At 50.1% G+C, this 27396-nt stretch overlaps 1 protein-coding gene across 3 annotated transcripts in view; it reads right to left on the bottom strand.

Annotated features, from left to right (window-relative positions):
• The window catches only part of PC (pyruvate carboxylase), a 109562-nt gene that overhangs the window by 46627 nt on the left and 35539 nt on the right, over positions 1 to 27396 (bottom strand). Inside the window, exon 1 of one of the 3 annotated variants that reach the window (XM_025357313.1) lies at positions 14951 to 15022. The exons of the other annotated variants lie outside the window; for them this stretch is intronic. Within the exon in view, the coding sequence (XP_025213098.1) occupies positions 14951 to 14953 (3 nt within the window). The 5' untranslated portion in view covers positions 14954 to 15022. Of the gene's footprint in view, positions 1 to 14950; positions 15023 to 27396 lie in introns of those variants that run through there. 3 annotated transcript variants of the gene reach the window in all.

The raw sequence follows: 27396 nt of genomic DNA, 5'->3' as shown, positions 1-27396 counted from the left end.
TGGGTGACAGAGCAAGACTCCATCTAAAAAAAAAAAAAAAAAAAAAAAGTTAGCTTTTAGTATTAACTGTGAGTGTTTAGTATTTATGTTGGATCTGCTGATGATGATGTGGGGGTGTGTGGAGGGGAGGCAGAGAAGGAAGAATTAGAAGGCAACAGAAGCCCAGGTTGAAGGGCTGGGGCTGCTGCAATGGAGATACCTTGTTTGCTAAGATGCTACTTGGCAGCACGACTCAACCCTGACAGACCCTTAGAACAAGTCAGATGACTTGAAAGATGAGGTTCTGCTGTCCAGCCGCACCATGTCAGCGAGAACCCAGACTGTGACCCCAGGGCATGGCTCACCTCCACGGGCTTGCCTGACTCCAGCTCTGTGCTGTGACATCACGTTGGTAGCCCGACACCGGCCACAGTGGGCATATTTATGCCACAGAAATTGGCAAACACTACAATCGAGGCCCTTTCCTCACTTCCCTAAGAACCACCCCTGACAGAGCAGCAGGTGGCACGCATATCCCAGAAGGGACCGGAGACAGGGAGTGAGGGGAGCAAAGTAGACGGAGTCCCTTCTCCACTCTCCCTTTTGCCTATGGAACCCAAATAAAGAAGCCTTTTTTCTTTTTTATGGGCCTGGTGTCAAGTGCTAAATTTGATTGAAACATGAGGATGAGCTAAGGAAGACAGCGAACAGGCACTCGATCAGTGTCCTAAGGTAGTTCCAATGGCATTCTGCAACATGAATTAATCCATGAGGGCATCAACATAAAACTTCTTTTGAGAATCTCATTTAACAACTGGAAAATTATTCTTTTGTCTTCTAAGGGACTGATTTCCTTACTCCTGCTCTCAACACCTTCTTTCTCTCTCTCCATCAACACAGGCACTTGGAGGTTGAGGCGTGGGGGTGTAAAATCATGCTTTTTGGTGGACACGGCAAATGCCTATTCTACAGCAGAACTTAGCCCCCGCCTCCACCTCCTCACTCCCCCTCCCAAACTGCACATATATACCAAACCCAACCAGACACCTCCTCCTTCCTTCCTCACCACCCTCTCCCTGGTCACTAAGGGTTAAGCTTAGGGTCATCTTTAGCTCTTCCCCTCCCTCACCTACCATCTGGTCAAGACATCTGGCCAGTTTTACCTCTTTGTTCCCTCACATCCTTCCCTCTTTTCATTTCTAATCAGAGGACCCTGAAATGTCCTCTTCTTACTATTTAACTATTGTAAAAACCTCCTATTCATTACCACAGCTCTAGCTACCAACCCACACCAGGTACTAGGGATAGCTAGCATCCCCAAATACAGGCACGACGGCACTCTTCCTGAAAACTGGGGTAATTCTCTGACTCCCCACTGTCCGCAGGTGGGAAACTCAAGTCTCCTTGGGGACCTTCCCCAAAATTAGTGCACCCTGCCTGTTCAGCCTTATCCCCCCATGCCCCAGCCTCCCGGATCCTCCAGCTGCAGCCCAGCTGCCTCCTCTTTGTTCTCAGAAATCCTAGCACCTGCCCCTCTCCCTCAGAGTACTCCCTCTACCATGAGAACACCCTTCCTGTCCCAGATTTTGCCCATGCAAGTCTTGCTCCTGTCTCAGGTATGCATCTAATTTTTCTCACTCCCTTATGAAATCCCACTAAGACTTCAGCAAATAGATTTTTTTTTAAAGCTATGAACCCCCAAGGGCAGAACAGGAGAGAAGACAACAGCAATATGATTGCAGAAGCTGGAACGTAGCTCGGGTCAGCTGACCTCACAGCCTGGGTCTGGAGCAAGCTGAGAACACCTGGGTTCCCATCATCCACCAGGAGTCCTCCAAAGGCCAGGGAACTGCAGCTCCAGGTCCCCCCACCCCTACAATGGGCTGAACGAGCTGACAGCTGACGCGTATGAAGAGGGCAGGCTGAAAGCTTTCAAAAAGCAGTCAGGGATGGGTGCAGTGGCTCACGCCTGTAATCCCAACACTTTGGGAGGCCGAGGTGGGTGGATCACCTGAGGTCAGGAGTTCGAGACCAGCCTGGCCAACAGGGTGAAACCCAGTCTTTACTAAAAATACAAAAATTAGCCAGGTGTTGTGGCATGCACCTGTAATCCCAGCTACTCAGGATGCTGAGGCAGAAGAATCACTTGAACCCGGGAAGCAGAGGTTGCAGTGAGCCGAGATCGTGCCATTGCACTCCAGCCTGGGTGACAAGAGTTACAACTCTGTCTCAGGGGAAAAAAAAAAAGCAGTCAGACCCCTACCTCGCCCATCTCATGCCAGAGACCTCCCCTCTCCAGCCCTGGAAGAACAGAGGTTTACTTTCTGGCGGGGGAAAAGTGTGGGGTCTCTCGACTGGGAAATTCAAGGCACAGTTGAGGGCCTGGGGACCTTGCCAAAAATGGGGGTGGCAGGTTAAGTGACTCTTTGCATGCTATCCCCTTCCCCAACTGAGCTCCCAGATGTTGACACTGAGATTCCCCAACAAACGGCCTGCCCAGATTACCTACTGGTACACTCAGAACTGGACCCCCACCTGCTCCAGCTCCCAGGCAGCATTTTAGACCCCTCCTAATAATTATGAGCAGGTAACCAAAGGTCCCCGGGCAGATTCATTCAAAGAAGATGGAGACCAGAAGAAGGAGCAGAGAAAAGCAATTTGGAGGAAACTATGCAGGGAGAAGAAAACTTAAAGAAACAAACATGGCATTCACATCCTTACAGAAATAAGAAAAGATTACATCAGTGAAAACACAGGATGCTACACACATTTTTAAAGAACCATTTGGGGAGCAAAAAAAACTCTTGGAAATTAAAAAGTATAACAAGACAAAGCAATAGAAGGGTTGAAAGATGAAAGGAAATCTTCTAGAAACTGAAGAAAAAAGACAAAGAGATGGAAAATAGGCAAGAAAGGGAAAAAAATTAGAGGATCAGTCCAAGAGATCCAAAAACTAAATAGGAGTTTCAAAAAGACAGAACAGTAAAAAACAAACAGCAAGAAAAGAAATATTTCGCCGGGCGCGGTGGCTCACGCCTGTAATCCCTGCACTTTGGGAGGCTGAGGCGGGCGGATCACGAGGTCAGGAGATCGAGACCATCCTGGCTAACACGGTGAAACCCCGTCTCTACTAAAATACAAAAAATTAGCCGGGCGCGGTGGCGGGCGCCTGTAGTCCCAGCTACTCGGGAGGCTGAGGCAGGAGAATGGCGCGAACCCGGGAGGCGGAGCTTGCAGTGAGCCGAGATGGTGCCACTGCACTCCAGCCTGGGCGACAAAGTGAAGACTCCGTCTCAAAAAAAAAAAAAAAAAAAAAAAAAAAAGAAATATTTCAAGAAACTCCCAGCACAGGACATGAGTTTCCACACTGGAAGGACTCGCTGAGAGCCTGACGAAACAGATGAACACGGGCTGACACCAAGCCACCATGTCAAATTTCAGATCCTGTAAGCTTTCCCAAGGGAGGGTAAGAAGAAAAAAAAGACAAAAGAATCAGAAATCAGAAAGGTTTTGGACTTCTCAGCAGTTCCAGAAGTTAGAAAAGTGCAAAGCAACCCTTCAAACTTGTCAAGGAAAAATTATTTCCAACCTGAAATTCTCTCTCTTTTTTTTTTTTCTTTCCAGAGACAGAGTCTGGCTCTGTCACCCAGTCTGGAGTGCAGTGGCGCAATCTCAGCTCACTGCGACCTCCACCTCCTGGGTTCAAGCAATCCTTCTGCCTCAGCCTTCCGAGTAGCTGGGATTACAGACACGCCACCACGCCCAGCTAATTTTTGTATTTTCAGCAGGGATGGGGCTTCACCATGTTGGCCAAGATGGTCTGGAACTCCTGGCCTCAAGTGATCCACCTGCCTCAGCCTCCCAAAGTGCTGGGCTTACAGGTATAAGCCATCGCGCCTGGCCCCAACCTGAAATTCTCTATCCAGCTAAACTATCAACGATGTATGAAAGTAAAATAAAGAGAAAAGGCAAAGGTCTTTGTCAGGAAGCTGCTGTCAACATGCTGCACCCAAACAAGGGAGCGAACAAACAAGAAAGAGGAAGTGGGAACGAAGAAGAAAGACAGAGGGAATCCCTGGGAGAGGGCATGCCAAAGTAGCAGAGGGGCAAGGAGGATGGACAGCGCCACCCACTCCCTTCAAGGGGAACTAAAGGAAAATGAAGCCTCTCTTACTGATGAGAGGGCCTATGGCCAAACCTGACCGCAAGACAGGAAAGCAGCATGAACATAACACCTGGAGCCTGACCCACACCTTAGCAGGAGGCCCCGATCCCCACGGACCACGATGTGGAGGCTGTGAAAATCTGCCTAGATGAGAAGCATCCACCTATATATATGCACATACACTCATAAACATGGAGTACTTCTAGAATGACACTTCAGGAGCTGGTAACGGTGGCTGCCTCTGGGAAAGGTTTCTCTTTCACTGCTGATCCTTTTTTTTTGAGATGGAGTCTCACCATTGTCGCTCAGGCTGGAGTGCAATGGCGCAATCTTGGCTCACTGCAACCTCTGTCCCCCGGATTCAAGTGATTCTCATGCCTCAGCCTCTAGAGTAGCTGGGATAACAGGCGCGCACCACCATGCCTGGCTGATTTTTTTTTGTATTTTTAGTAGAGACGGGGTTTCACCATGTTGGCCAGGCTGGTCTCAAGCTCCTGACCTCGGGTGATCCACCTGCCTAGGCATCCCAAAGTGCTGGAATTACAGACATGAGCCACCGCACCCAGCCTTGACCCTTTTGAATTTGCACCATGTACTTGATTATCTGTTCAAAAGGTGACTAAGTCGGGGTGCAGTGGCTCACGCCTATAATCTTAGCACTTTGGGAGGCCGAGGCAGGCAGATTACCTGAGGCCGGGAGTTCATCACCAGCCTGGCCAACATGGCAAAACCCCATTTCTACTAAAAATATAGTAATTATCTGGATGTGGTGGCGTGCACCTGTAGTCCCAGTGACTCGGGAGGCTGAAGCAGGATAATTGCTTGAACCCAGGAGGCAGAGGTTGCAATAAGCAGAGATGCCACTGCACTCCATCCTGAGTGACAGAGAGAGACCCTGTCTCCAAAAAATAAACAAACAAAAAGCGAATAAAATACAACATGCGAAAAGCTATCCTCCTTCAAAGCCCCTCTTCATTGCCCCCTCCCTGAGGAAGCCTTCCCTGGTTCCCAACCCAGGACCAAAGTAAGACAGGGACCCTCTTCCTGGCCTGCTTCTCCCCAGGCCCTGGTTAGTGAGTGCGGGTCATGTATCCAGCCTTGAGCTCTATGGGGGCAGACATAACTAACTCGCCTTTATGTCAACTTGGTAGAGATAACTTGCTCCAGGAGAGCTGGAAAGAAACTTTCATTTTCTGCCTACGATATTCCAGGCATCTTCCTTCCAGCCCACTAAATTGTCACCACAATCCCATGGGGTATTATCAACCCTTATTTTCCTGATAAGAAAACTGAGGCTGGGAAGGACCCACAGGAAGTAGCAAACTCAAGAATAATCAAGGCTGTCCAGCTCCAGGGCGCCTGTTTTTTCATGAGAGCAGCTAGCCTGGTGCCTAGCTCACAGTACAGTTCCAAAAATGTTTCACTCAACCAAATTAAATTGGAATTAAGATTTAACTAGAATTAAGATTTTCTAAGATTTTCTTCTGGAGCTGGGGCCTTCCCATCTTCTGAGATCCTGAAAAAGCAGCTGAGGACCCTCGGCGGCAGACAGCACCCCCACCCGGCCAAAGGGAGCCAGGGCCAGCGGTCACAGCACAGTGGGAAAGTTTCCTCATTAAACCACAGTCTTTTAGCCTACTGCGCTGCCCTCCGGGGCCAGGGTTTTGTTTTTAACAGCTTTATTGAGATACAATTCACATACCATACAGATGATACATGTAAAGTGCAATTCAATGGCCAGGCATAGTGACTCACACCTATAATCCCAGCACTTTGGAAGGCTGAGGTGGGCAGATCACCTTGAGGTCAGGAGTTTAAGACCAGCCTGGCCAACATAGCAAAACCCCATCTCTACTAAAAACACAAAAATTAGCCAGGGGTGGTGGCAGGCACCTGTAATCCCAGATGCTCGGGAGGCTGAGACAGGGGAATCACTTGAACACAGGAGGCGGAGGTCGCAGTAAGCCAAGATTGTGCCACTGCACTCCAGCCTGGGCAACACAGCAAGACTCCATCTCAAGAAACAAATAAAGTGCAATTCAATGGCTTTTTAAATATATTCACAGATATGTGCAACTACGACCACAATCCACTTTTAGAACATTTCATATCCCTTAGCTGTCATGCCCCAACACCCTTAGCTCCCTCAGCCCTTGGCAACCACTAATCTACTCTCAGTCTCTATGGATTTGCCTATTCTAGACATTTCTTTTCTTTTTTCTTTTCTTTTTTTTTGAGATGGAGTTTCGCTCTTGTTGCCCAGGCTGGAGTGCAATGGCACGATCTCGGCTCACCACAACCTCTGCCTCCCGGGTTCAAGCGATTCTCCTGCCTCAGCCTCCCGAGTAGCTGGGATTACAGGCATGCGCCATCATGCCTGGCTAATTTTGTATTTTTAGTAGAGATGGGCTTTCTCCATATTGGTCAGGCTGATCTTGAACTCCCGACCTCAGGGGATCCGCCTCGGCCTCCCAAAGTACTGGGATTACATACGTGAGCCACCATGCCCAGCCAATTCTGGACATTTCATATCAACAGAATCATAAATTATGTGGGTTTTGGGTCTGGTTTCTTAGCATATTGCTCTCAAGGTTCATCTGTGTTGTGGCGTGTGCTAGTACTTCACTTCTTTGTATGGCTAAATATCCCATCATATGACTACAGGTATGCGCCACACAATGATGTTGCAGTCAATGATTAAATGCATATATGATGGTGGTCCCATAATATTATTGATTTTACTTGACAGACAGAGTCTCACTCTGTCGCCCAGGCTGGAGTGCAGTGGCGCGACCATAGTGCACTATAGCCTCGAACTCCTGGGTTCCTGAAGCCATCCTCCTGCTTCAGCCTCCCAAGTAGCTAATTTTCTGTTTCCTTTTTTTTTTCCAGAGACGGGGTCTTGTGACATTGCCCAGGCTGGGCGATGTCATCCTCCCACTTTGGCCTCCCATGTGAGCCACTGTACCCAGCTAAGAGTTCTTGATGTAGTCTAGATATAAGTTCCTGGCTACATAGATGATTTCCAAAATGTTCTCTCACTTTGTGGGTTGTCTATTCCCTTTCTTGATAGTGTCCTTTAATGTAGAAAAGTTGATTCCGAAGACGTACAGTTCATTTTCTTTTATTGCTTGTGCTTTGGCGTCGTATCTAAACAATCATTGCCCAACCTAAGGTCAGAAAGAATTACACTTATTTTTCTTCTTATAGCTCTTTTTACATTTAGGTCTTTGGTCCATTTTGAATTAATTTTTGTATGTGGTATGAGGTCGGGTCCAGTTCATTCTTGTGCATGCGGATATACAGTTGTTTTAGCGCCACTTGTTAAAAAGACTGTTCTTTCCCCTATTAAATTGTCTTGGCGTTCTTATTGAAAATCAATTAACTGTTAATGTGAGGGTTTACTTCTGGGCTCTCAGTTCGATTCCATCGATCTGTGTGTCTATCCTTACCCTGGTACCACACTGCAGTTAAATTCTGAAATCAGGAAGTGTGAGTCCTCCAACGTTGTTCTTTTTTAAGATTCTTTTGGTTGTTCTGGTTCCCTTGCATTTCTCTGTGAATTTTAGGACTGTCTTGTCAATTTCTGCTAATGAAGGCATCTTGGATTGTGATAGGGATTGCAGATCAATTCAGGGAATGTTGCCATCTTAACAATACTAAGTCTCTGATCCATGATCATGGGGTATCTTTCCATTTATTTGGGTCTTCTTTAATTGTTTTCAACAATGTTTTATAGTTTTCAGAGTATAAGTCTTGTACTTTTATTAAATTTATTCCCAAATATTTTATCTTGATGCTATCTTAAATGGAATTGTTTTCTTCATTTTTTCAATTTGCCCACTGCTACTGAAATACAATTGATTTTGGCATACTGATCTTACGTCCTGCAACCTTGCTGAACTCACTTAATTCAAATAGATTTTTAATGGATTCCTTAGGTTTTTCTATACAAGATCATGTCAGCTGAAAAGAAAAATACTTTTACTCTTGCTTTCCAATCTGGATGCTCTTTATTTCATTATCTTTCCTAATTGCCCTTTATGATCAAATTTTGAACTAGTAACTAGTTATGATTTGGCAGCCCCTTCCCAAAAAGCAGCAGCAGCAGCCGCTCTGACCCTAGGATGCCAGAGCTCTCATCCCTGCTGCTTTCCACACCTGCTGAGTGGATGCCTCCTCCGGGGCTTCACCTTTTGGGGAGAGGCTGCCTGGCTGGGGGCTCTGGCTTGCCTCCCTGTATGCCCTTCTCTGGACCCAGGGAGGCTGAGCCCTGTGGGTGGAGGCACCTGGGCTCCCTTGCTGGCTGGTTTCCTGTGGGTCCAGCCGATGAGAGGCACAGGCAGGAGACAAGGGCAGGTAGGAGGTGGAGAGAGAATGTGGGGTGTGTCTTTCTCACTCTCTACTAGCTTTGATTGTCCTGACCCAGGCTGTGTCTTGTCGCTATGACAGTCCCTGCTGGCATCCCAGTGTCCACTATTCAGCCCTCACTGGTATTTGCAGGAAACACTATATATATATATATATATTTTTTTTTTTTTTTTTTTGAGACAGAGTCCCGCTCTGTCACCCAGGCTGCAGTACAATGGTGCAATCTTGGCTCACTGCAACCTCTGCCTCCTGGGTTCAAGCAATTCTCCTGCCTCAGCCTCTGGAGTAGCTGGGATTACAAGCACCTGCCACCACGCCCGGCTAATGTTTTTGCATTTTTAGTAGAGTAGGGTTTTGCCATGTTGGTCAGGCTGGTCTTGAACTCCTGACTTCAGGTGATCCGCCCGCCTCAGCCTTCCAAAGTGCTGGGATTGCAGGCGTGAGCCACCACGCCCGGCCGGGAAACGCTATTTCTTCTCCTGACCCCTTCAAGCCTAGTGGTGGTAATGACTTTCCACTGTCGCCTGGTGCCTCAACTTCCCTTGTTGGGTGTCTGACTTTTCTTGGCTCATTAATTCCGTTTATTAGAAATAGTGTGCAACCCTCAACCATTCCTGGGTAGTCTTGACGGCTATTCTGCTAGATGACACACCCCGACATCCTGTGGAGGAAGGCACTGTGGAACCTAGGTCAAGGTGAAAGCTTGGTTCTCTGGGCAAACTGATTACCAAAGTACTCAGTCCAAGAGCCAAGGAGATAGTAAAGAAATCCAATGGCAAACAGCTTCGGTTCCTGGAAGAGGAAAGTAAACAGCAACCCAGGGAGGACATGACCTTGGCTGTAGTTGCTGCTGTTTTCTCTCCCTATTCTCGACTCCTAGGAGAACATACCTTCGTAGCCCCATGATCTGACCTTTCATCCTATGCTTTGGAGTTTGAGCACAAACACTGACTGGCTCAGAGGCTTCCCGGAGATGGAGTTCTGGGCATCCACTATTGCTGAGTTTATTGTGACGGCCATGTGGCAAGTGTTGGAATTGCTGATCGTTTGTGTGAGCTACTGCTGAGTGCCAGCCACTGCACTGAGTGACTTCTACGATCTCAATCATCAGAGGACTTGTAAGAGGAACATTACTGTAAGCATGGAAACAGACACCCAGATGAACAGCTTGCCTATGGCCTCAGAGCTCAAAGCCACGTAGACCCCTGTCTGCCCGTCATGCCCAGCTGTGCCTCAGGTCCTGCCCTGCCACCCAGGAGTCTCTTGTAGACAGACTGTCAAGATTGATCATGCTAGTGATTAGTAGTTACCAATCTCTCCTCCCTGCCTCCTCCACCATCACTCTTGCCCTGGCCACTCCCAGGCCTGTGATCACACCCTCCTCCTCCTCCAGCTGTATCACATCACAGTCACATCTGTGTGTCCCTCAAACTCTGACCACAGCCCTTCCCCCAGGCTTTCTGTGTAACCACAGTCGTGCTGCCCAGCCAACCCCCAGCTGAGTGGACATTTTGTTTTGTTGTTTTGGAGTTCTGCAAACAGCAAGAGCTCCCAGTTCGCCTTTACCCTCAAATGCACACCCCAGGGACGGGAGGGAAGCACAGCGGCTGCGGCAGGCCAGGCTGTCAGGAGCCTAGCCACTATACCACCGCAGCCCATCCACCTGCTGAGCAGCTGCTGACTCGCCAGGACTTACTTTTCAGCTCCACATTAGCAGGGGGGTGTTCATCCAAATACAACAATTCCTCCTCAAGGATGAAATTAGATTGCTGAAAACCCCCATGGGGAGGAAGGAGGTATGCAGGGTCCGGGGACCTGCGGTGAGTGGATCTACGAAAGCCCTGGGGCCAGATTGCCTTTCCCATCTTCTTAATCCCAATCCAAAACGGATGCAGTCTCAGCACTGCCAACTCCTTTCCCCAATCTGAAGGAAGGGGTCATGTCTTATAATCATTATGAAAACAAGAATAATTCATAGTAGCTGGAGTGCCACACCCTGGGTGAGGCACCATCCTGACTGTCTCCTCAATACTCACAAGGCCAGTACGACTCTATCCAACCACGTTGTTGAGTTCGTCCCTACAGACTATAATTATTATTATTTTAAAAAATATATTTTTTGGCTGGGCACGGTGGCTCACACCTGTAATCCCTGCACTTTGGGAGGCCAAGGCAGGCGGATCACCTGAGGTCAGGAGTTCAAAACCAGCCTGGCCAACATGGAGAAACCCCATCTCTAGTAAAAATACAAAAAAAAAAAAATTAGCCAGGCGTGGTGGCAGGTACCTGTAATCCCAGCTACTGGGGAGGCTGAGGCAGGAGAATCACTTGAACCCAGGAGGTGGAGGTTACAGTGAGCCGAGATGGTGCCATTGCACTCCAGCCTGGGCAACAGAGTGAGAGACTCCATCTCAGAAATAAATAAATAAATAAATATTTTTATTTATTTATTTATTTAGAGACAGAGTCTCATTTCATCACCCAGGCTGGAGTGCAATGGCGTGATCTCAGCTCCCTGCAACCTCCGCCTCCTAGGCTCAAGCGATTCTCCTGCCTCAGCCTCCCAGGTAGCTGGGATTATAGACACCCACCACCATGCCCAGCTACAGACTATAATTATATTTAACAACCACATTGCTAGCGCTCTGCAGTTTAGAAGGCACTTCAGCAGACACTCTCACTTGCTACTAAGAGTAACCTCGCCTACTAGGCAGGACAAACACCATCTTCATTTGACAGAAGCTTTTACACAGAGCATGAGACTTTCTGGCCTGTCTCCCACCCCTAATGTCCCACACCAGTTCCTGATCTCCTGCCCCACCTCTCCTGCACCCTGCCCCTCAGGTGACTCACTGTGTCAACATCCTTGAGGAAATGATTTCTGGTTCATGGCCTTAGAGCTGGAGCTTTGGAAGGATAAAGGGAAAAGCAGCCAGGGTCTGTGCCCTCAAGAGACAGGCATTCTAAGGCTGGGCGCGGTGGCTCATGTCTGTAATCTCAGCACTTTGGTAGGCCGAAGCAAGCAGATCACCTGAGCCCAGGAGTTTGAGACCAGCCTGGGCAATGTAGCAAAACTCCGTCTCTACAAAAATACAAAAATTGCCCTTGCGTGGTGGCACATGCCTGTAGTCCCAGCTACTCAGGAGGCTGAGGTGGGAGAATCACCTGAGCCTGGGAGGTCAAGGCTGCAGTGGGCTGTGATCGCACCACTGCACTCCAGCGTGGGTGACACAGCGAGACCCTGTCTCGAAAAACACACACACAAAGACACAAATTCTAATGAAAGAGAAAGGACAAACACAAATAAGGAACTGTATAACTAAGTGGGAAGGAAGGCCTGGCAGGGGCCACCTGGCCAAGTCTGGACCACAGGCTGCTGCGATTCTGTGGGAGGGGAACAGCATTTAGAGTTAAACCTTGGGTTCAAGTTCTGGCTTTGCTACCACCCATCAAATGACCTTGAAGAATTCACTCTACCTCTCTGGACCTGTTAGTCCGTCTACAAAACAGATTTATCCTTCTCAGCGCAGAGGGCTGACAATTAAGGGATCTGTTTTATGGGAAACTTCAAATTGTCTCTTCGGTTTCATAAACTGTAAACCGCAATACACATGCAAAGGACTGTGATTAGATTTCACCTCATCAGAGGCATCAAGTATTTACTGAGCAGCGAACTGCCTGTAACGCACACTTGAGGGATGGAGGATCATATAAAACATGGCCTCTGCCTTTAAGAAAATCACTCTCTGCTGATGAGGCAAGACAGGCACAGCCAACATATAACAAACACATAGTGTGTGCAAAGGCACTGCTGCGAGAGAAAAGGGAGAGGAGGCAGGCCGAGCAGCTTAGGAGAGCTAAGTGAAGGCTCACGGAGGAGACACTTGGCCTGGCCCTTAGGAAGGGCGCCAGTGCCTGCTGTGTGAGTGCACTGGGGTGAGAGGGAGAAACAGGGCCAACTGTCCTCATCTCCACGTGTGGACTCCAAGCTGACTCTGTTCAGGGTCAGGGGCCAGTGGAGCCGGTTCAAATCCTGATCACAACCCCCTAATGCTAATTAATCTGGTTACCTAGAGGAACTAACTTTTCTGAGACTCTGTAAAATAAGAATAATTATTTGACTTTGTATGTTCATTGGGAGGATTAAATATGAGAATGCATGTGAACTGGTCTGTATTAGGGATGTAATACATGCTACAAATTAATAATCATCGACATCAAATAAGGTCTGACTGCCAGGGTGAGATCAGATTTTGGAAGGTCAGAAACCCCAATACAGAAATGTAGAAACAATGATTTGGGGGTGATCAGCATAGAAGTGACAGCCAAAGCCATGAGAAAGAGCTTGGCCTCAGCAAGGTGGGGAGGGCTGCTGCCCACAAGCCCAGCTCTGGCCACCAGCGTGCTCCCTCCCCACCAGAACCACGGGTGCCTGGGCTGCCCAAGCCCTGGAAAGCTCAGCCCAGGGCGTCACCACTCGCCCGTTTTCCTGAGAAGAGCACAGGAGCAGAGGTGGAACAGCAGAAATATGAGGAGGAGAAACTGAGGCAGGAATGAAATGGAAGGGATGGTCTTAAGAGGGGCAAACAAATACTGCTAGTATGTCACAGCATAGGAGCCCAAAAGAGAAGTTTCAGGCAGAAGTGGGCAGGTAGGGAGCCTGCGGTACCATGAACTCTCAAAGTTGTGGGGAAGGGCAGCACCAAGCAGACAATGACCAGGTGAGAGGCTGACACGGAAACAACGGAAGATGAAGCAGGAAGTTTAAGGGAACAATATGCAGCCCCCACAAAAAGTATGCATTCATTCATTCAATCACTTCTGAATGAGCCTTTACAACATGCCAGGCACTGTCGGTCATCAGAGAGAAAGTTGTGCAGGAGAGAACAGGTCCCTGTCCTCATGAAACTGACATTTCATGCCAGCCAGGAAACCGAGCACACAAACAAGACCATTCCAGATCCATCCTGATTGGTAAGTACTGTCTTCCGGCCTCAGACCCCCTCCTGATGGCAGGTCTCCCTCGGTGTCACAGAGAAAGGTACCACCTGACAGAGAACAAAGCCACAGAGCTCAACCCCTCCATCCCTGGCCAAGAACTCCCGGGGATGGGATGAGGGGAAAGGCACGTTCTTAACAATTGCTAGTCCCAAGCAGTTTGGGACTAAGCAGAGGGAAACACAGCTGAAGCATACATAGATGTCCACGTCACCTCTATCCCCCCAGCCTTTCCTCCCACAAGCATGTGCATGTACACACACGTGCACACTGGCTCTCTCCCCTCTCCTTGGATTGTTATCCCATGACCTGGCAGGGAGCCTGGCCTGTTTGCAGTTAAAGAACCAGAGGCCATTTGGAACCTGATCAGTTTCTCCTCCTCCTGAACTGAGGAAGAGGTTTTCTTCAAAATGGGAGATGTTCTCTCCCCTTAAATGTGAGCAGTGAGTCCTACTCAAACGCCAGAGGTCTGGTCTCCCAAAATACAGGTAGTAACATGTTTTTCCTTTGCTGCTGTCTAGGAGCCCTCACATGTTGAACAGAGCATGACCTCACCCCTCCAATTTCCCAGATTCCTAAAGGAAAGCTGAGCCTTTCTGTTCTGTAACTCCAGGGCATTTTGTGAAGGACTGAGCTGGCTGGGGAGCTGGAGCATAGTACATGAGGGGCCGGCCGGTGCTGAACTAAGAGCAGGGCCTCCCCATGACCACTGGCAGCCACGCCATTTACACAGGGAACCATGTGGCCTTTCACCCAACTGTCACCATCATGCAAGGGCATTCTGGCCCAGAGCTCTCGGATCCATGGCCAAGGTCTTCTGTCCATGGTCTCAGGCAGAATCTGTTCTCGGCCAGGAACGGTGGCTCACGCCTGTAATCCCAGCACTTTGGGAGGCCGAGGCGGGCAGATCACCTGAGGTCAGGAGTTCAAGACCATCCTGGCCAGTATGGTGAAACCCTATCTCTACTAAAAATACAAAATTAGCCGGGTGTGGTGGCGCATACCTATAATCCCAGCTACTCGAGAGGCTAAGGCAGAAGAATCGCTTGAACCCAGGAGGCAGGGGTTGCAGTGAGTTGAGATCATACCACTGCACTCCAGCCTGGGTGACAGAGCAAGACTCAAAAACAAACAAACAAACAAACAAACAACAACAACAAAATCTGTTCTTAGGTGAAGTAGGGTTTGCCTACCTCCTGCCCCCCCAGCTTGCCCATGCCTGACCAGAACGGTCCCCAGAGCCCTTGAGAAACGATCTGGTCCAACCCTCCCTTGGATTCCTGTTCTCTAAGGACTGTTGCCATCCTTCTACCCTCTGCTCTTCCCAGAGCTAGAAGGCTGCCAAGTTCCAGAGGGAAGAGCAACAATGGCCAGGATGTGTGGGCACCCCTACCCAGGGCAGAGTGCCTAGAGGCCTCTGAAAGTCAGTCCTCTTACCATGGCAGTTGGTCTGCAGAGTTCCAGGGAGGCCACAAGTCTGGAACACCCAAGTCTGGGCCCGAGGCCTGCTGCCTGTTTATAATTGATGTTCTAGGTTAATCCCCTGTCAATGACTTTCCAGAACTGTCCCCTCCTTTACCGCTCCCAGGAGAGAGAGGCTGCTTGGGAGCCAATCTCTGGCTTAGGGGTGGGCCTTGAGTAGACTGAGGAAAGGATAAAAAAACAAACACCAGGTCAGGGGTGAGCTGGAAGAGCAGCGGTCAAAAGCCACTGCTCACAAGTTCTGGTGGAAAGATGAAAGGGCAGTGGTGTTTGAGTTTCACAAAGAAGGGAGGGCCAGGGCCAGGACTGGGAAAGCCAGCCAGGAGAGAGATAGGGCATCTGGCCTAAGGAAAGGAGCAGAAGATTCAATGGGGAGAAGAAAAAAGAAGGAGTCTAATGTCTTCCTCCTTCCTGCCAAGACCTCACTATACCTTAGGTTGTCTACCTGGGAACTGGTGACATCATGGGCCTGTCTCCCCACAGAGCCAGAAGACTGGATCCCTCACCAAGGCACATGTTACCTGGTGATTAGTGTGAGCTGGTGGCCCAGTACGATTTATCAGCAAGCAGATGTTCACATGTGTGAACATACTACGAAACCACCCAGCTCAGGTCATTTAACAGTGTTATCCTAAAGGCCACTCCAGTCAGAAGCCAGAGCAGAGTTCCCATCTACTGGGCACCACCCCACCATCGCAAGAAAGCAAAACACCAGGCTGGGCTCTGACGAGCTCCTTGGAAGGAGGCACAGTCAATAGCTCACTGTTAGATCTTTTGCCTGGGCTCCTGAACCCGAGGCTAATTGGTCAGAGGTCTTGCATGGTTCGGCACGCTCGGTGTATGACAGGAGACGGCATCTGAAGAGAGCGGGTGGGCTGAGCCTGCTACGGGAATGTAAGCGCACCCTGATCCAAGCCAGGCAGAGAGGTCTGAACACCCCGATGTCCCCAAGAACATGCATTAACTGAAAAGTCAGGGTGGAGGGATCCTGCACATTCCTTCAGGTCCAGGATCCTGACCAGCACCAACACCTCTGTTTCCGCCTCTTCTCCATCTTTTCCCAAGATGACAACAAGCAGCTTTCTGCTTCCCTTCCAGCCCCCAAAGGAAGGGGGCAGCTACCCGGAAAGTGAGCCCAGAATGACACTCAAACCAGGGGCCCTGCCTGGGAATAAAGAGTAGAGGATCAGCTGGAACGGCAAAGTGGGAAATGGTGGAAAGTCCCCATGTCCAGTGCCATAGCTGCTAGTTGTGACAATTCTTGTCCTTATCCTAGCACCAGGATAGGCACTGGGTGCCTCTTCCCCAGCTGGAGGCAGAGAGGTGCCACCAACTCCCACACTCGCCTTGAGATTTGCCATCTGGCTGGTGAGCTGCTGGGGGCGGGGGGGGTGGAGCTGGAGGAAGTATCTGCATGGAGCCTGCACCCGGCCTAAGCCTCATCCAGGAGTGCCATTCCCAGTGACTTGCCCAGCATCATACTGGTCATGGGCCCCAGCCATCTCCACTCGTGCTTCATTCCTCAGCACACAGAGGTCATGCAGGACATGATCTTCGGAACAGGCGTCCCTACCGCTCCCCACAGAGGAGAAGCTGCCTGAGAGTTGGGTCACAGCTTACTCAGCTCTACCTGCAGTGAGCATTTCACAGGCTACTACTGGATTGGACCAAAAATGTAATCACCACCACATGTCCTATTCGGTTCAGTGCAGCCTGCCTGGGTCTCCACCAGCACTGGGGAGCCAGAGCTGACAAGACACAGTCCCTGCCCTCCAGGAGCTCACATCAGGGAAGGCACTAGACACATAAACAAAGAAGAGAAACCAAGTATGGTGGGGGCCAAAGGAAGCAAGCGCCGGCGCTGAACTAGTGGTGGGAGGAGGGGACTCAGGTATTAGGAAACCGCGGGAGTTGAGACTCACAGACAAGGTGAATGACAGAGGACTGGCCGGAAGGGAAAAGGGAAGAGAGTGGTGTGGCCAGGACACTGGCCATTGTGTGGTCACAAACCATGCAGTTTGGCATGGCTGGAACATGGGGTATGAGCAGAAGGGGACACAGGGGCCTGACCACTCACTGCAGCGGAGCAACACAGCATGATCCATGCTGTCTTCAATTTACACAGAAAGCCCGGTGTCGAAAAATTCAACAATTAACCTTCTATGCAATTGTAAAATACCCTGCAACCAACAATTACTACGACTTTGTAAGGGTTTCTTCATCTGAGAAAAACACAAGCGGGGGGAGTAAGTGTCTGGCTTAGTTAAACGGTAGCAAGGTTATGCGCTGCTGCCCTGGCAAATGAGTCGCTCACATGCTCAACAGCACTGTTAGTCCTGGGTGACAAACAGAAGCAGGCTTCCAGCTGGAGGTTCCAGGTGGAGAACACGCTGGTCTGTGCTCAGCTCTGGGTAGTGCCTGCATCTGTCCTGTCCTTGTCTTGGCTCATGGTCCATCCTGCAGAAAGCTCCTTGTGCCATCAGGGCAGCTGGATGGACCCTTCTAACAGCCTTGGTCCCCCATTCTCCTCGGCCACCCCAAATCTAGCCACACATGCATTGACGTCGTATGACTTCTATGGAGCAAAGCAAGCAAGTAGAGTTTCTTTCATTTATTCGGAAAGCCTGTAAAGGCCGGGCGCGGTGGCTCAAGCCTGTAATCCCAGCACTTTGGGAGGCCGAGGCAGGCGGATCACGAGGTCAGGAGATCAAGACCATCCTGGCTGACACGGTGAAACCCCGTCTCTACTAAAAAAATACAAAAAATTAGCCGGGCGAGGTGGCGGGCGCCTGTAGTCCCAGCTACTCGGGAGGCTGAGGCAGGAGAATGGCGTGAACCCGGGAGGCGGAGCTTGCAGTGAGCTGAGATCCGGTCACTGAACTCCAGCCTGGGCGGCAGAGCCAGACTCCGTCTCAAAAAAAAAAAAAAAAAGAAAGCCTGTAAGGACTGTCCACCATGTAACAGAAAAGAGGCTAGGTGCTATGGGGAAGCAGAGAGGGTGATAGACCCACACTTTAAGAACTCACCATGCGGCCGGTGGAGGCAAGATCTGCATGTGGCAGATTAGCATCCACACCCAGAGTTAACTGCCAAAGAATAAGGCTGCAGGGCAGGGGATCACAGGGGCTAAGGTTTCCAGGCCTCTACTGCCCATGACCCCTAGAAAGATGCAACAAACCGGCCAGGCGCGGTGGCTCAAGCCTGTAATCCCAGCACTCTGGGAGGCCGAGGCGGGAGGATCATGAGGTCAGGAGATCGAGACCATCCTGGCTAACTCGGTGAAACCCCGTCTTTACTAAAAATACAAAAAATTAGCTGGGCGAGGTGGCGGGCGCCTGTAGTCCCAGCTACTCGGGAGGCTGAGGCAGGAGAATGGCGTGAACCCGGGAGGCGGAGCTTGCAGTGAGCCAAGATCGCGCCACTGCACTCCAGCCTGGGCAACAGAGCAAGACTCTGTCTCAAGGCCGGGCGCGGTGGCTCAAGCCTGTAATCCCAGCACTTTGGGAGGCCGAGACGGGCGGATCACGAGGTCAGGAGATCGAGACCATCCTGGCTAACACGGTGAAACCCCGTCTCTACTAAAAAATACAAAAAACTAGCCGGGCGAGGTGGCGGGCGCCTGTAGTCCCAGCTACTTGGGAGGCTGAGGCAGGAGAATGGCGTGAACCCGGGAGGCGGAGCTTGCAGTGAGCTGAGATCCGGCCACTGCACTCCAGCCTGGGCGGCAGAGCGAGACTCCGTCTCAAAAAAAAAAAAAAAAAAGACTCTGTCTCAAAACAAACAAACAAACAAACAAACAAAATGCAAAAAACCAACTACTTTGTGATACTGGCTCCAGGCCAGACAGCAAAGGCTCTGGACTGATCCAGCCCAACCCTGGTGTTGACAGTCTTACAGTGCCGCAGAATGCCCGGTGTCCTTCCTCCTCCACACAAGTCACATAAACCCACTGTTCTCCTCTCCCAGCACTGCAGTTTGAGCTCTGGGAACTGTGTTTAACTGCAACTCCAACACTTAAGTCACTCTTCAACTTGGGAATTTACGTCACCTTCTGAACTTTAGTTTCCTGATCTATAAAATGCAGAATGATCTGAGTCATCTTGTGGAGCTGCTATGAGAACCCAATGAGGTAACGTAGTTTTGAAATACCTAAGAGAGTCTAGCACAGTAGAGATGTCCCAAAAAATGACCCCAATGGTCAGCCCTTGTGATAATAGCCTTAGTCCTTCTCTCTTCCATCATGCCCTAGGGCCTCAATATAAGACAGGAAGAGACCTAGACACAAGCCCAGGGAGGCTAAAACAGAATGTCAGTCCCTTGTAGGATGGTGACTAGAAGGAGCTGCGAGCTGTGAATCAGACAGTCATGGCCCTATCTCTGCTACTGTTACCAGTGCCGTGCCAAGAGGCAAGTCATCCCGCCATCCTGGGATTCAGTTTCCTCCCCCACTAGACAGGGATAATAATTACCAGCCTCCTTCACAGGAGCAGCTTGGACAAAAAAAAGAAAAAACCATAACACAGGTGCAATGGCAGATGCCTGTGGTCCCAGCTACTCTGGACGCTAAGGCAGGAGTTCGAGGCTGTAGTGAGTTATGATCACACTTGTAAACAGTCACCGTACTACAGCCTGGGCAACACAGCCAGAGCTTGTCTCTCTTTTTTTTTTTTGAGATGGAGTTTCACTCTTGTTGCCCAGGCTGGAGTACAATGGCACGATCTCGGCTCACTGCAACCTTCACTTCCTGGGTTCAAGACATTCTCCTGCCTCAGTTTCCCAAGTAGCTAGAATTACAGGCATCCACCACAATGTCTAGCTAATTTTTTGTATTTTTAGTGGAGACAGGGTTTCACCATGTTGGCCAGGCTGGTCTCGAACTCCTGACCTCAAGTGATCTACCCACCTCGGCCTCCCAGAGTGTTGAGATTACAGGCATGAGCCACCATGCCCGGCCCAGAGCTTCTCCCTTTAAAAAAAATAACAATAAATAAGACACATCCCTGTCTTCAGTCTAGTTAAGAAGGAAGGCATAAAGAGGAAGAGATTAAACAACATAAAGTTAAATTAATAGAAGGACAAGCATTGAAAAGAATACAAACTCAGGAATAAATTTAACGAAAGAAATGCAAACCTTAGCCCGGGCACATGCCTGTAATCCCAGCTACTTGGGAGGCTAAGGCATGAGAATCACTTGAACCTGGGAGGCGGAGGTTGTGGTGAGCCAAGATCATGCCACTGCACTCAGCCTGGGCAATACAGTGAGACTCCATCAAAAAAAAAAAAAAAAAAGAAGAGAAGAGGAAGAGAAAAGAAGAGAAGAGAAGAGAAGAGCAAACCTTATAAACTGAAAACTGTAAAAGACCCTCAAAAGAAATTAGAAACCTAAAGGAAAGGAAAGATACCACATGTTCACGGGTCAGAGACTGCATGTTGCTAAGATGGGAATACTCCCCACACTGACCTACAATCCCCATCGCAGTCCTAGATGTCCCAACAGTTTTGCCCACCACTGCCTTTGCACCATTGGTGCCAATGTCAACACACAGGAAAAGGCAAAGAACCTCTTGGTATTATTATGGAAATCCTTTTGACTCACAGACCCCCCTGGAATGGTCTTGAGGAGCTGCAGGGGCCTGGGGACCTCACTTTGAGAACCACCAGTCTAGGAAGACACTCCCTGCTGGCCTGGGAGAAGGTAATGCCAATTTTGGAATAAAACAAACAACCTTTTTCACCTTGGGACACAAGAAGAGGCAGGGAGGTAAGCGGCGTGATTCCTGCACTGAGTAGGTGGGAGGGCTGACCTCAGCGCTGAGTGACTGACAGCCGTAAAAGGTAGAGTTCAGCTGAGCAGCCGCTTCCTGTGGGAACTTCCAAATCTAACAACCTGCTCTCCGCTGGCTTCCTCTCCACCCTTTCCATTCCTTTGACCTCAACACAAAATAGGCAGCTTTGATTCATGGGATCCTTTTCCTGCTTCCCCACTAGAGTGGGCCAAGAGGGAATGGGGATGGTTGAGGAAGGAGGGCAAGAAGCAGGAAGGGAAGAGGACGGCAAATACTATCAGCTCCTGCCTCTGTCCAGCTGCCCCCAGCCTCAGTTCACCCTGGGGTGGGGAGGGGTCTCCCAGCAATTCCCACCACACTCCCTTCCTGCCAATTAGCCCCCTAGTTCAGCATTAACGAAGGGCTTCCTCCTGCCACAGCTGAGGTCACTGGGTAGGGAACGCTCCTTCTCTCATCACCGCAGTTGTAAGCCCCCACCCAGCAACCCACACAAGACCCCAGGTTGGCTCAAAGCCCAGTCCTCACAGGATATTCAGTAAAACAACATGCAATCTGGGTGGGAACGAATTTCTCATTGGAGAGGAGAATGTTAGAACCGCAGCAGCAGTAGTAAAGCAGCTTGGCCTGTGGCACCAAAGGCAGAAAACAAAGTGACATTCAGGCCCCAGGGACACACAATAGGCCCTTATGCTCTTTTCTGGTTCGGGCCCAGAGCTGCTAAGCTGAGCTAGAGGACCCAATGGGTGGCCCCTGGGCAGGGTTGACTCTAGGATGCATGGGGCCCCAGACAAATACATTTTGGGGACCCATCTATATAAAAACTTGAGTCACTCAAAATTAGTGCATCGGCACCATTCTGGCAGCCCAATCTCACGATTCCCACTAAAGAAATACTTCAGGCTGGGCACAGTGGCTCACACTTGTAATCCCAGCACTTTGGGAGGCCAAGGTGGGTGGAACACGAGGTCAGGAGTTTGAGACCAGCCTGACCAACACCTCTACTAAAAAAAATACAAAAATTAGCCAGGCGGGCCTGTAATCCCAGATACTCGGGAGGCTGAGGCAGGAGAATCTCTTGAATCCGGGAGGCGGAGGTTGCAGTGAGCCGAGGTCGCGCCACTGCACTTTAGCCTGGGCAACGAGAGAGACTCCGTCAGAAAAAGAAGAGAAGAGAAGAGAAAAGAGAAGACGGCAGCCATCTCCTGGAACTGGGCCCCAGGACAACTCCACAGAACAGGTGTTGTCCCAGTGCAAGGTAGAGGGATGGAGAGCACCCCGAAGGATCCCAGGGTGGGTTTGCAACACCCGGTCAGAATGGTACTGGGGGGCCCAGCAGGCCCTAGGCACTGGAGGAGGACCTGGAAAATTTGGAGGAAGGTACCCCTCAGGTGTAGAGTCTGAACAGGGGCCACATGTGCCCAGGCCTAAGGCTGGTACTGGCCTGAGGACACACAGCCACAAAGATGGGTTTGAAGGATTAAGAACGTTGCCCTCAAAAAAGAAATCTAGGAACTGAAAGCCAAGGTACGTCTCCTTTCCACCTCTCTGGGGTTATCAAGCTACCTGGGCAATCCAGACACTTCGGTCAGTCAGCAGGTCTTTCTCTTTCTCCCTACTGGATAAAACAGGGTGGTCTGTTTTGATTTTTACACCGTATTCCTGCCCAATCTCTCTCTGTAAGGTCAACAGGTAAGAAGCCAGGAAAAAAGAAAGCTTTGCAGCTGGGTGTGGTGGCTCACGTCTGTAATCCCAGCACTTTTGGGAGGCCGAGGTGGGCAGATCACCTGAGGTCAGCAGTTCATGACCAGTTTGGCCAATATGGTGAAACCCCGTCTCTACTAAAAATACAAAAATTACCTGGGCGTGGTGGTGGGCGCCTGTAATGCCAGCTACTAGGGATGCTGAGGCAGGAGAATCACTTGAACCTGGGAGGCGGAGTTTGCAGTGAGCCGAGATGGCGCCATTGCACTCCAGCCCAGGCAACAAGGGCGAAACTCTGTCTCAAAAAAAAAAAAAGAAAGACAGACAGACTTTGCCGGGATCCCTTTGAGGGAAGGATTGAGTCTGGCCCATAGTAAATGCTCAAAAAATATGAGTAAAGAACAAACACAGATAATCTACAAAATGATCATTCACTGCCAGGCAAGGAGGCATTTAATTCAACTCCAAACAGGCCCTGTCCCCTCGAGGCATTTCTGCCATCGCCTCCAATTACACTACCAGGGACTGTTTAGTAGTAGTGCCAGGCAGGTTGTGGTGGCTCACACCTGTAATCCTAGCACTCAGGGAGGCCAAAGTGGGAGTCCAGGAGTTCAAGACCAGCCTGGCTTGAGTCCAGGAGTTCAAGACCAGCCTGGGCAACACAGCGAGATGCCATGTCTAGAAAAAATAAAAAATTAGCTGGGTGTGGTGGTGCATGCCTATGATCCCAGCTACTCCAGGGGCTGAGGTGGGAAAGTCACTTGAGCCTGGGGGAGTTCGAAGCTGCAGTGAGCTATGATGGTGCCACTGCACTCCAGCCTGGGTGACAGAGCAAGACCCTGTCTCAAAAAAAAAAAAACGAACCCTAGTGTCAGCAAGGTCCTAGGGTGCGCCAATGGGGAGGGCTCACAAGGTAAACAGACAGCTCCAGCAACCAGGCTCCAGCCAGGGAGGCAGGGAGGGTGCTGCTGCCATAAGCTCCTCCCGCCCTCCACTCCATTTCAGAGAGAGAGCATGGTGGATCTCTGAAACCTGCCTAAGGTTCCCCATGTTCTGCCAAGCTCCATAGCCAGGCGCTGCCTGCTGCAGGCGGCAGGTAACTACAGTAGGAGGCCGGCTTCCCCTGATGGGCCAGCAGGGTTAGGGCGCTCACATTACCCACTGCCTGTGCAGCAGTGATCACAGCTGCAATCAAACAGGGAATGGCCTTCTGCCAGTCCCCCCTGATGACAGGAGATGACTGGGGCCTTCTCCCTGCTGTGTCTCCAGCATGAAGCATGCGGCCTAGAACACAGTCCTGCTCGGTAAACAGTTACAGAGCAAAGGCAAGTCTCCCTAAACCACACGGCAGCCCCCAGGGCTGAGGGCCAGCTGCGGACCACTCCGTGCCTGTGATCCTGCACGTAGCAAGGGCTCCAGCGGTGATTCTGCTCCCTCCATGGAGGGCTGTACCAGGGCCCTGCCCTCACGGGGAGCTACCAGGGGAGGGACGACAGGCCTCAGAGGTGGCATGCCAGGTTCAGAGACTTCCTCGATTTATCCTAAAGTCTCACGCTAACATAACCGAGAAGGCAGTCAGGCAAAAAATCCTGGCCCTGACAAGCACACGCTGTTGGGGGAAGCCTGGTCCCAATCCTCTGAGGCCCCAGATTTGGTTCTGTCTCCCTTCTTTCTTCGTCCTTTACAGGCAACAGCCACTGCCTCTTTCAGCACTTTGAGATCAGTACTAACTACCCCTCCCATAGTCTCAGTCTTTTCTACAACGCTCTTTACAGCCTCTGCTCCCTCTGCTTTGGTCCTTCCTCCTCCTTACCCTCCAAAACAAACACACCAACTGCGTTTCTTTCAGCCACTGCTTCTGCTGGAACTCACCTATTGCCCGAGGGGCTCAGAGGAACAAATGCCCTCTGTGCAGGGCCACGTGTCTTCCCCAGCTCTCACTCACCACACTTGGCCCAGCCCCTGTGGTCTTCCCCTTAGCGTAGGTCAGGTCAGGCCCACAGCTGTAGATGGCACGCCTGTCCTGCTCGTTGCCAAGCAGTTTTACTATTATTATTATTTTGTAGAGATGAGTTCTTACTGTGTTGCCAGGCGGGTCTTCACCTCCTGGGTACAGGTAATCCTCCAACTTTGGCCCCCCACAGTGCTGGGATTACAGGCATGAACCACCATGCCCGACCTGCCAAGCAGTTTTGTATGTGCAGTTCGTACTCTGAACAGGGTTAAGGAGGACCTCACCGTCTAAGCAGAGCACTGGGCTTACAGGCAGCAAGTTACTCACTTCAATTTCTGGGGGCCCTGAGTTCTTAGGAGCTGCCAGTCCTGAGACCACGGCTTAGTCACCTTAGTCTCCCCAAAGGCTAACAGAGCAGTGATCCAAGAAGGTACTGGGTAAATATAGGGAACCAATAAACCTGGAAGGGAGAAAAGCATGACACTGCAGAAAGTACACAAAATTTGGGAGCAGAAAGGCCAGGCGCGGTGGCTCACGCCTGTAATCCCAGCACTTCGGGAGGACGAAGCAGGTGGATCACGAGGTCAGGAGATCGAGACCATCTTGGCTAACACAGTGAAATCCGTCTCTACTAAAAATACAAAAAATTAGCCAGGCGTGGTGGTGGGTACCTGTAGTCCCAGCTACTCGGGAGGCTGAGGCAGGAGAATGGTGTGAACCCGGGAGGTGGAGCTTGCAGTGAGCTGAGATCGTGCCACTGCACTCCAGCCTGGGCGGCAGAGCAAGACTCTGTCTCAAAAAAAAAAAAAGATTTGGGAGCAGAAAACCTAGATTCCAGCCCTAGTTCATCATGACCCTGAGCAAATCATCTACATACCAAGAGCCCTCACCCCACGCAGAAATGTTTTTGTTTTGCTCTTTTGAGACAGAGTCTTGCTCTCTCACCCAGGCTGGAGTGAGTGGTACAATCTCAGCTCACTGCAAGCTCTGCCTCACAGGTTCAAGGGATTCTCCTGCCTCAGCCTCCTGAATAGCTGGGATTACAGGGGTGTGCCATCACACCTGGCTAATTTTTGTATTTTTAGTAGAGATGGGGTTTCATCGTGTTGGCGAGGCTGCTCTCGAACTCTTGGCCTCCCAAAGTGATCCATCTGCCTTGGCCTCCCAAAGTGCTGGGGGCCCAAAGTGTGAGCCACTGCACCTGGTCCCCACTTAGAAATGTATATTAAAGCACTCTACTTATCAGAAGGGTCTATGCAAATTGGCGTAGGTTTCCAGAGATCACCCTTCACCTTTTCCTACCTAGGATGGAGTTCAAGAGCATAAAGAATTGACAAGTTAAGAGGTCTGAAATTCAAGAACTAAGCTCCAAGGAAAACTAAAACCAAGCCAGGAGGACTGATGCTATTCTGTAGGCTGCGTTTGTTGCTTTGGATGCTGTCCTCAAGCTTGTTTTGTGTATGTGTGTTGCCTTAGCTAGATTTAAGCTTCAGAATGGGCCGGGCGCGGTGGCTCACGCCTGTAATCCCAGCACTTTGGGAGGCCGAGGCAGGCAGATCACGAGGTCAGGAGATCGAGACCATCCTGGCTAACATAGTGAAACCCTGTCTCTACTAAAATTACAAAAAATTAGCCAGGTATGGTGGCGGGTGCCTGTAGTCCCAGCTACTCAGGAGGCTGAGGCAGGAGAATGACGTGAACCCGGGAGGCAGAGTTTGCAGTGAGCCGAGATCGTGCCACTGCACTCCAGCCTGGGCAACAGAGCAAGACTCCGTCTCAAAAAAAAAAAGAAGCTTCAGAATATCTAACACCTACATGATGCCTGTCCACTGCTCTGGTGGACATGACAGTTACTGACAAGAGGAAAGGGTCTGGAAAACCCTTGGCATTTTGTATAATAACGGAGAAATTTATTTGATCTGAACTTGGGTTACCTGAGGGTAAGAGGCACCTGAGCCCAGTCTCAGCCTTCTAGGATTATGGCACTCATACCCCAGGGTGAGCTGCAGGGAAAGATGTCGGTGGGCAGCCTAGAGCCTGAGATGGTCCATGAGGACCTCCTGCTGCACGAAGGGGACAAACTGGAAGCTGGTTAGCTTTCCCCTAAGTTAGCACATACCCGATAGAGCACCCACCATCAACTGCAAAATCTTTAGTCAAATGCCCAAGTCCCTTCCCCCACAGCAGCCTGTGAGCCCTCTAGGTGGTGATAGAAACAGCAAATAAAACCCTTTTTCCTCTTCTTAAAGAATTTTGCATTAAAGAAAAATTCATATGCAAGGCAATTAAAATTCCTCTTTCCATTCCCAAGTCCTATAGAAGGGAGGTTCACAAACTATAATGTTTTGAGTCCACTAGAACCAACTCTGCAATTAACATTCTACTTCTAGGCTGGGCGTGCTGGCTCATGCCAATAACACCAGCACTTTGGGAGGCCGAGGTAGGAGGACTGCTTGAGCCCAGGAGTTCAAGACCAGCCTGGGCAACAGAGTGAGATCTTATGTCAAAAAACATACATAAAATCTACATTTTTTCTTTTTTTTTTTTTTTTTTTTTTTTTTTTTTTTTTTTTTTTTTTTTTTGAGACGGAGTCTCGCGCTGTGTCACCCAGGCTGGAGTGCAGTGGCGCGATCTCGGCTCGCTGCAGCCTCCACCTCCTAGGTTCAAGAGATTCTTGTGCCTCAGCCTCCTGAGCAGCTAGGATCACATGAATGAACGACCAAGCCGAGCTAATTTTTTGTATTTTTGTAGAGACGGGGTTTCACCACGTTGGCCAGGATGGTCTCGAACTCCTGACCTCAAGTCATCCGCCCACCTCAGCCTCCCAAAGTGCTAGGATTACAGATGTGCGCCACCATGCCCAGCCCAACAAAATCTACTTCTGCCATTCTCTTTTTAGGGGTGTGGGTATAGAGATAAGTAGGGAGATAAGAGGCAGAAGAATAAATAAAAGGCTTCCT

Source organism: Theropithecus gelada, chromosome 14 (genome assembly GCF_003255815.1).
Source record: "Theropithecus gelada isolate Dixy chromosome 14, Tgel_1.0, whole genome shotgun sequence".
Classification (NCBI taxonomy): domain Eukaryota; kingdom Metazoa; phylum Chordata; class Mammalia; order Primates; family Cercopithecidae; genus Theropithecus; species Theropithecus gelada.
Note: the sequence above shows the minus strand (reverse complement) of the source record. Positions and strands in the feature narration are given on the sequence as shown.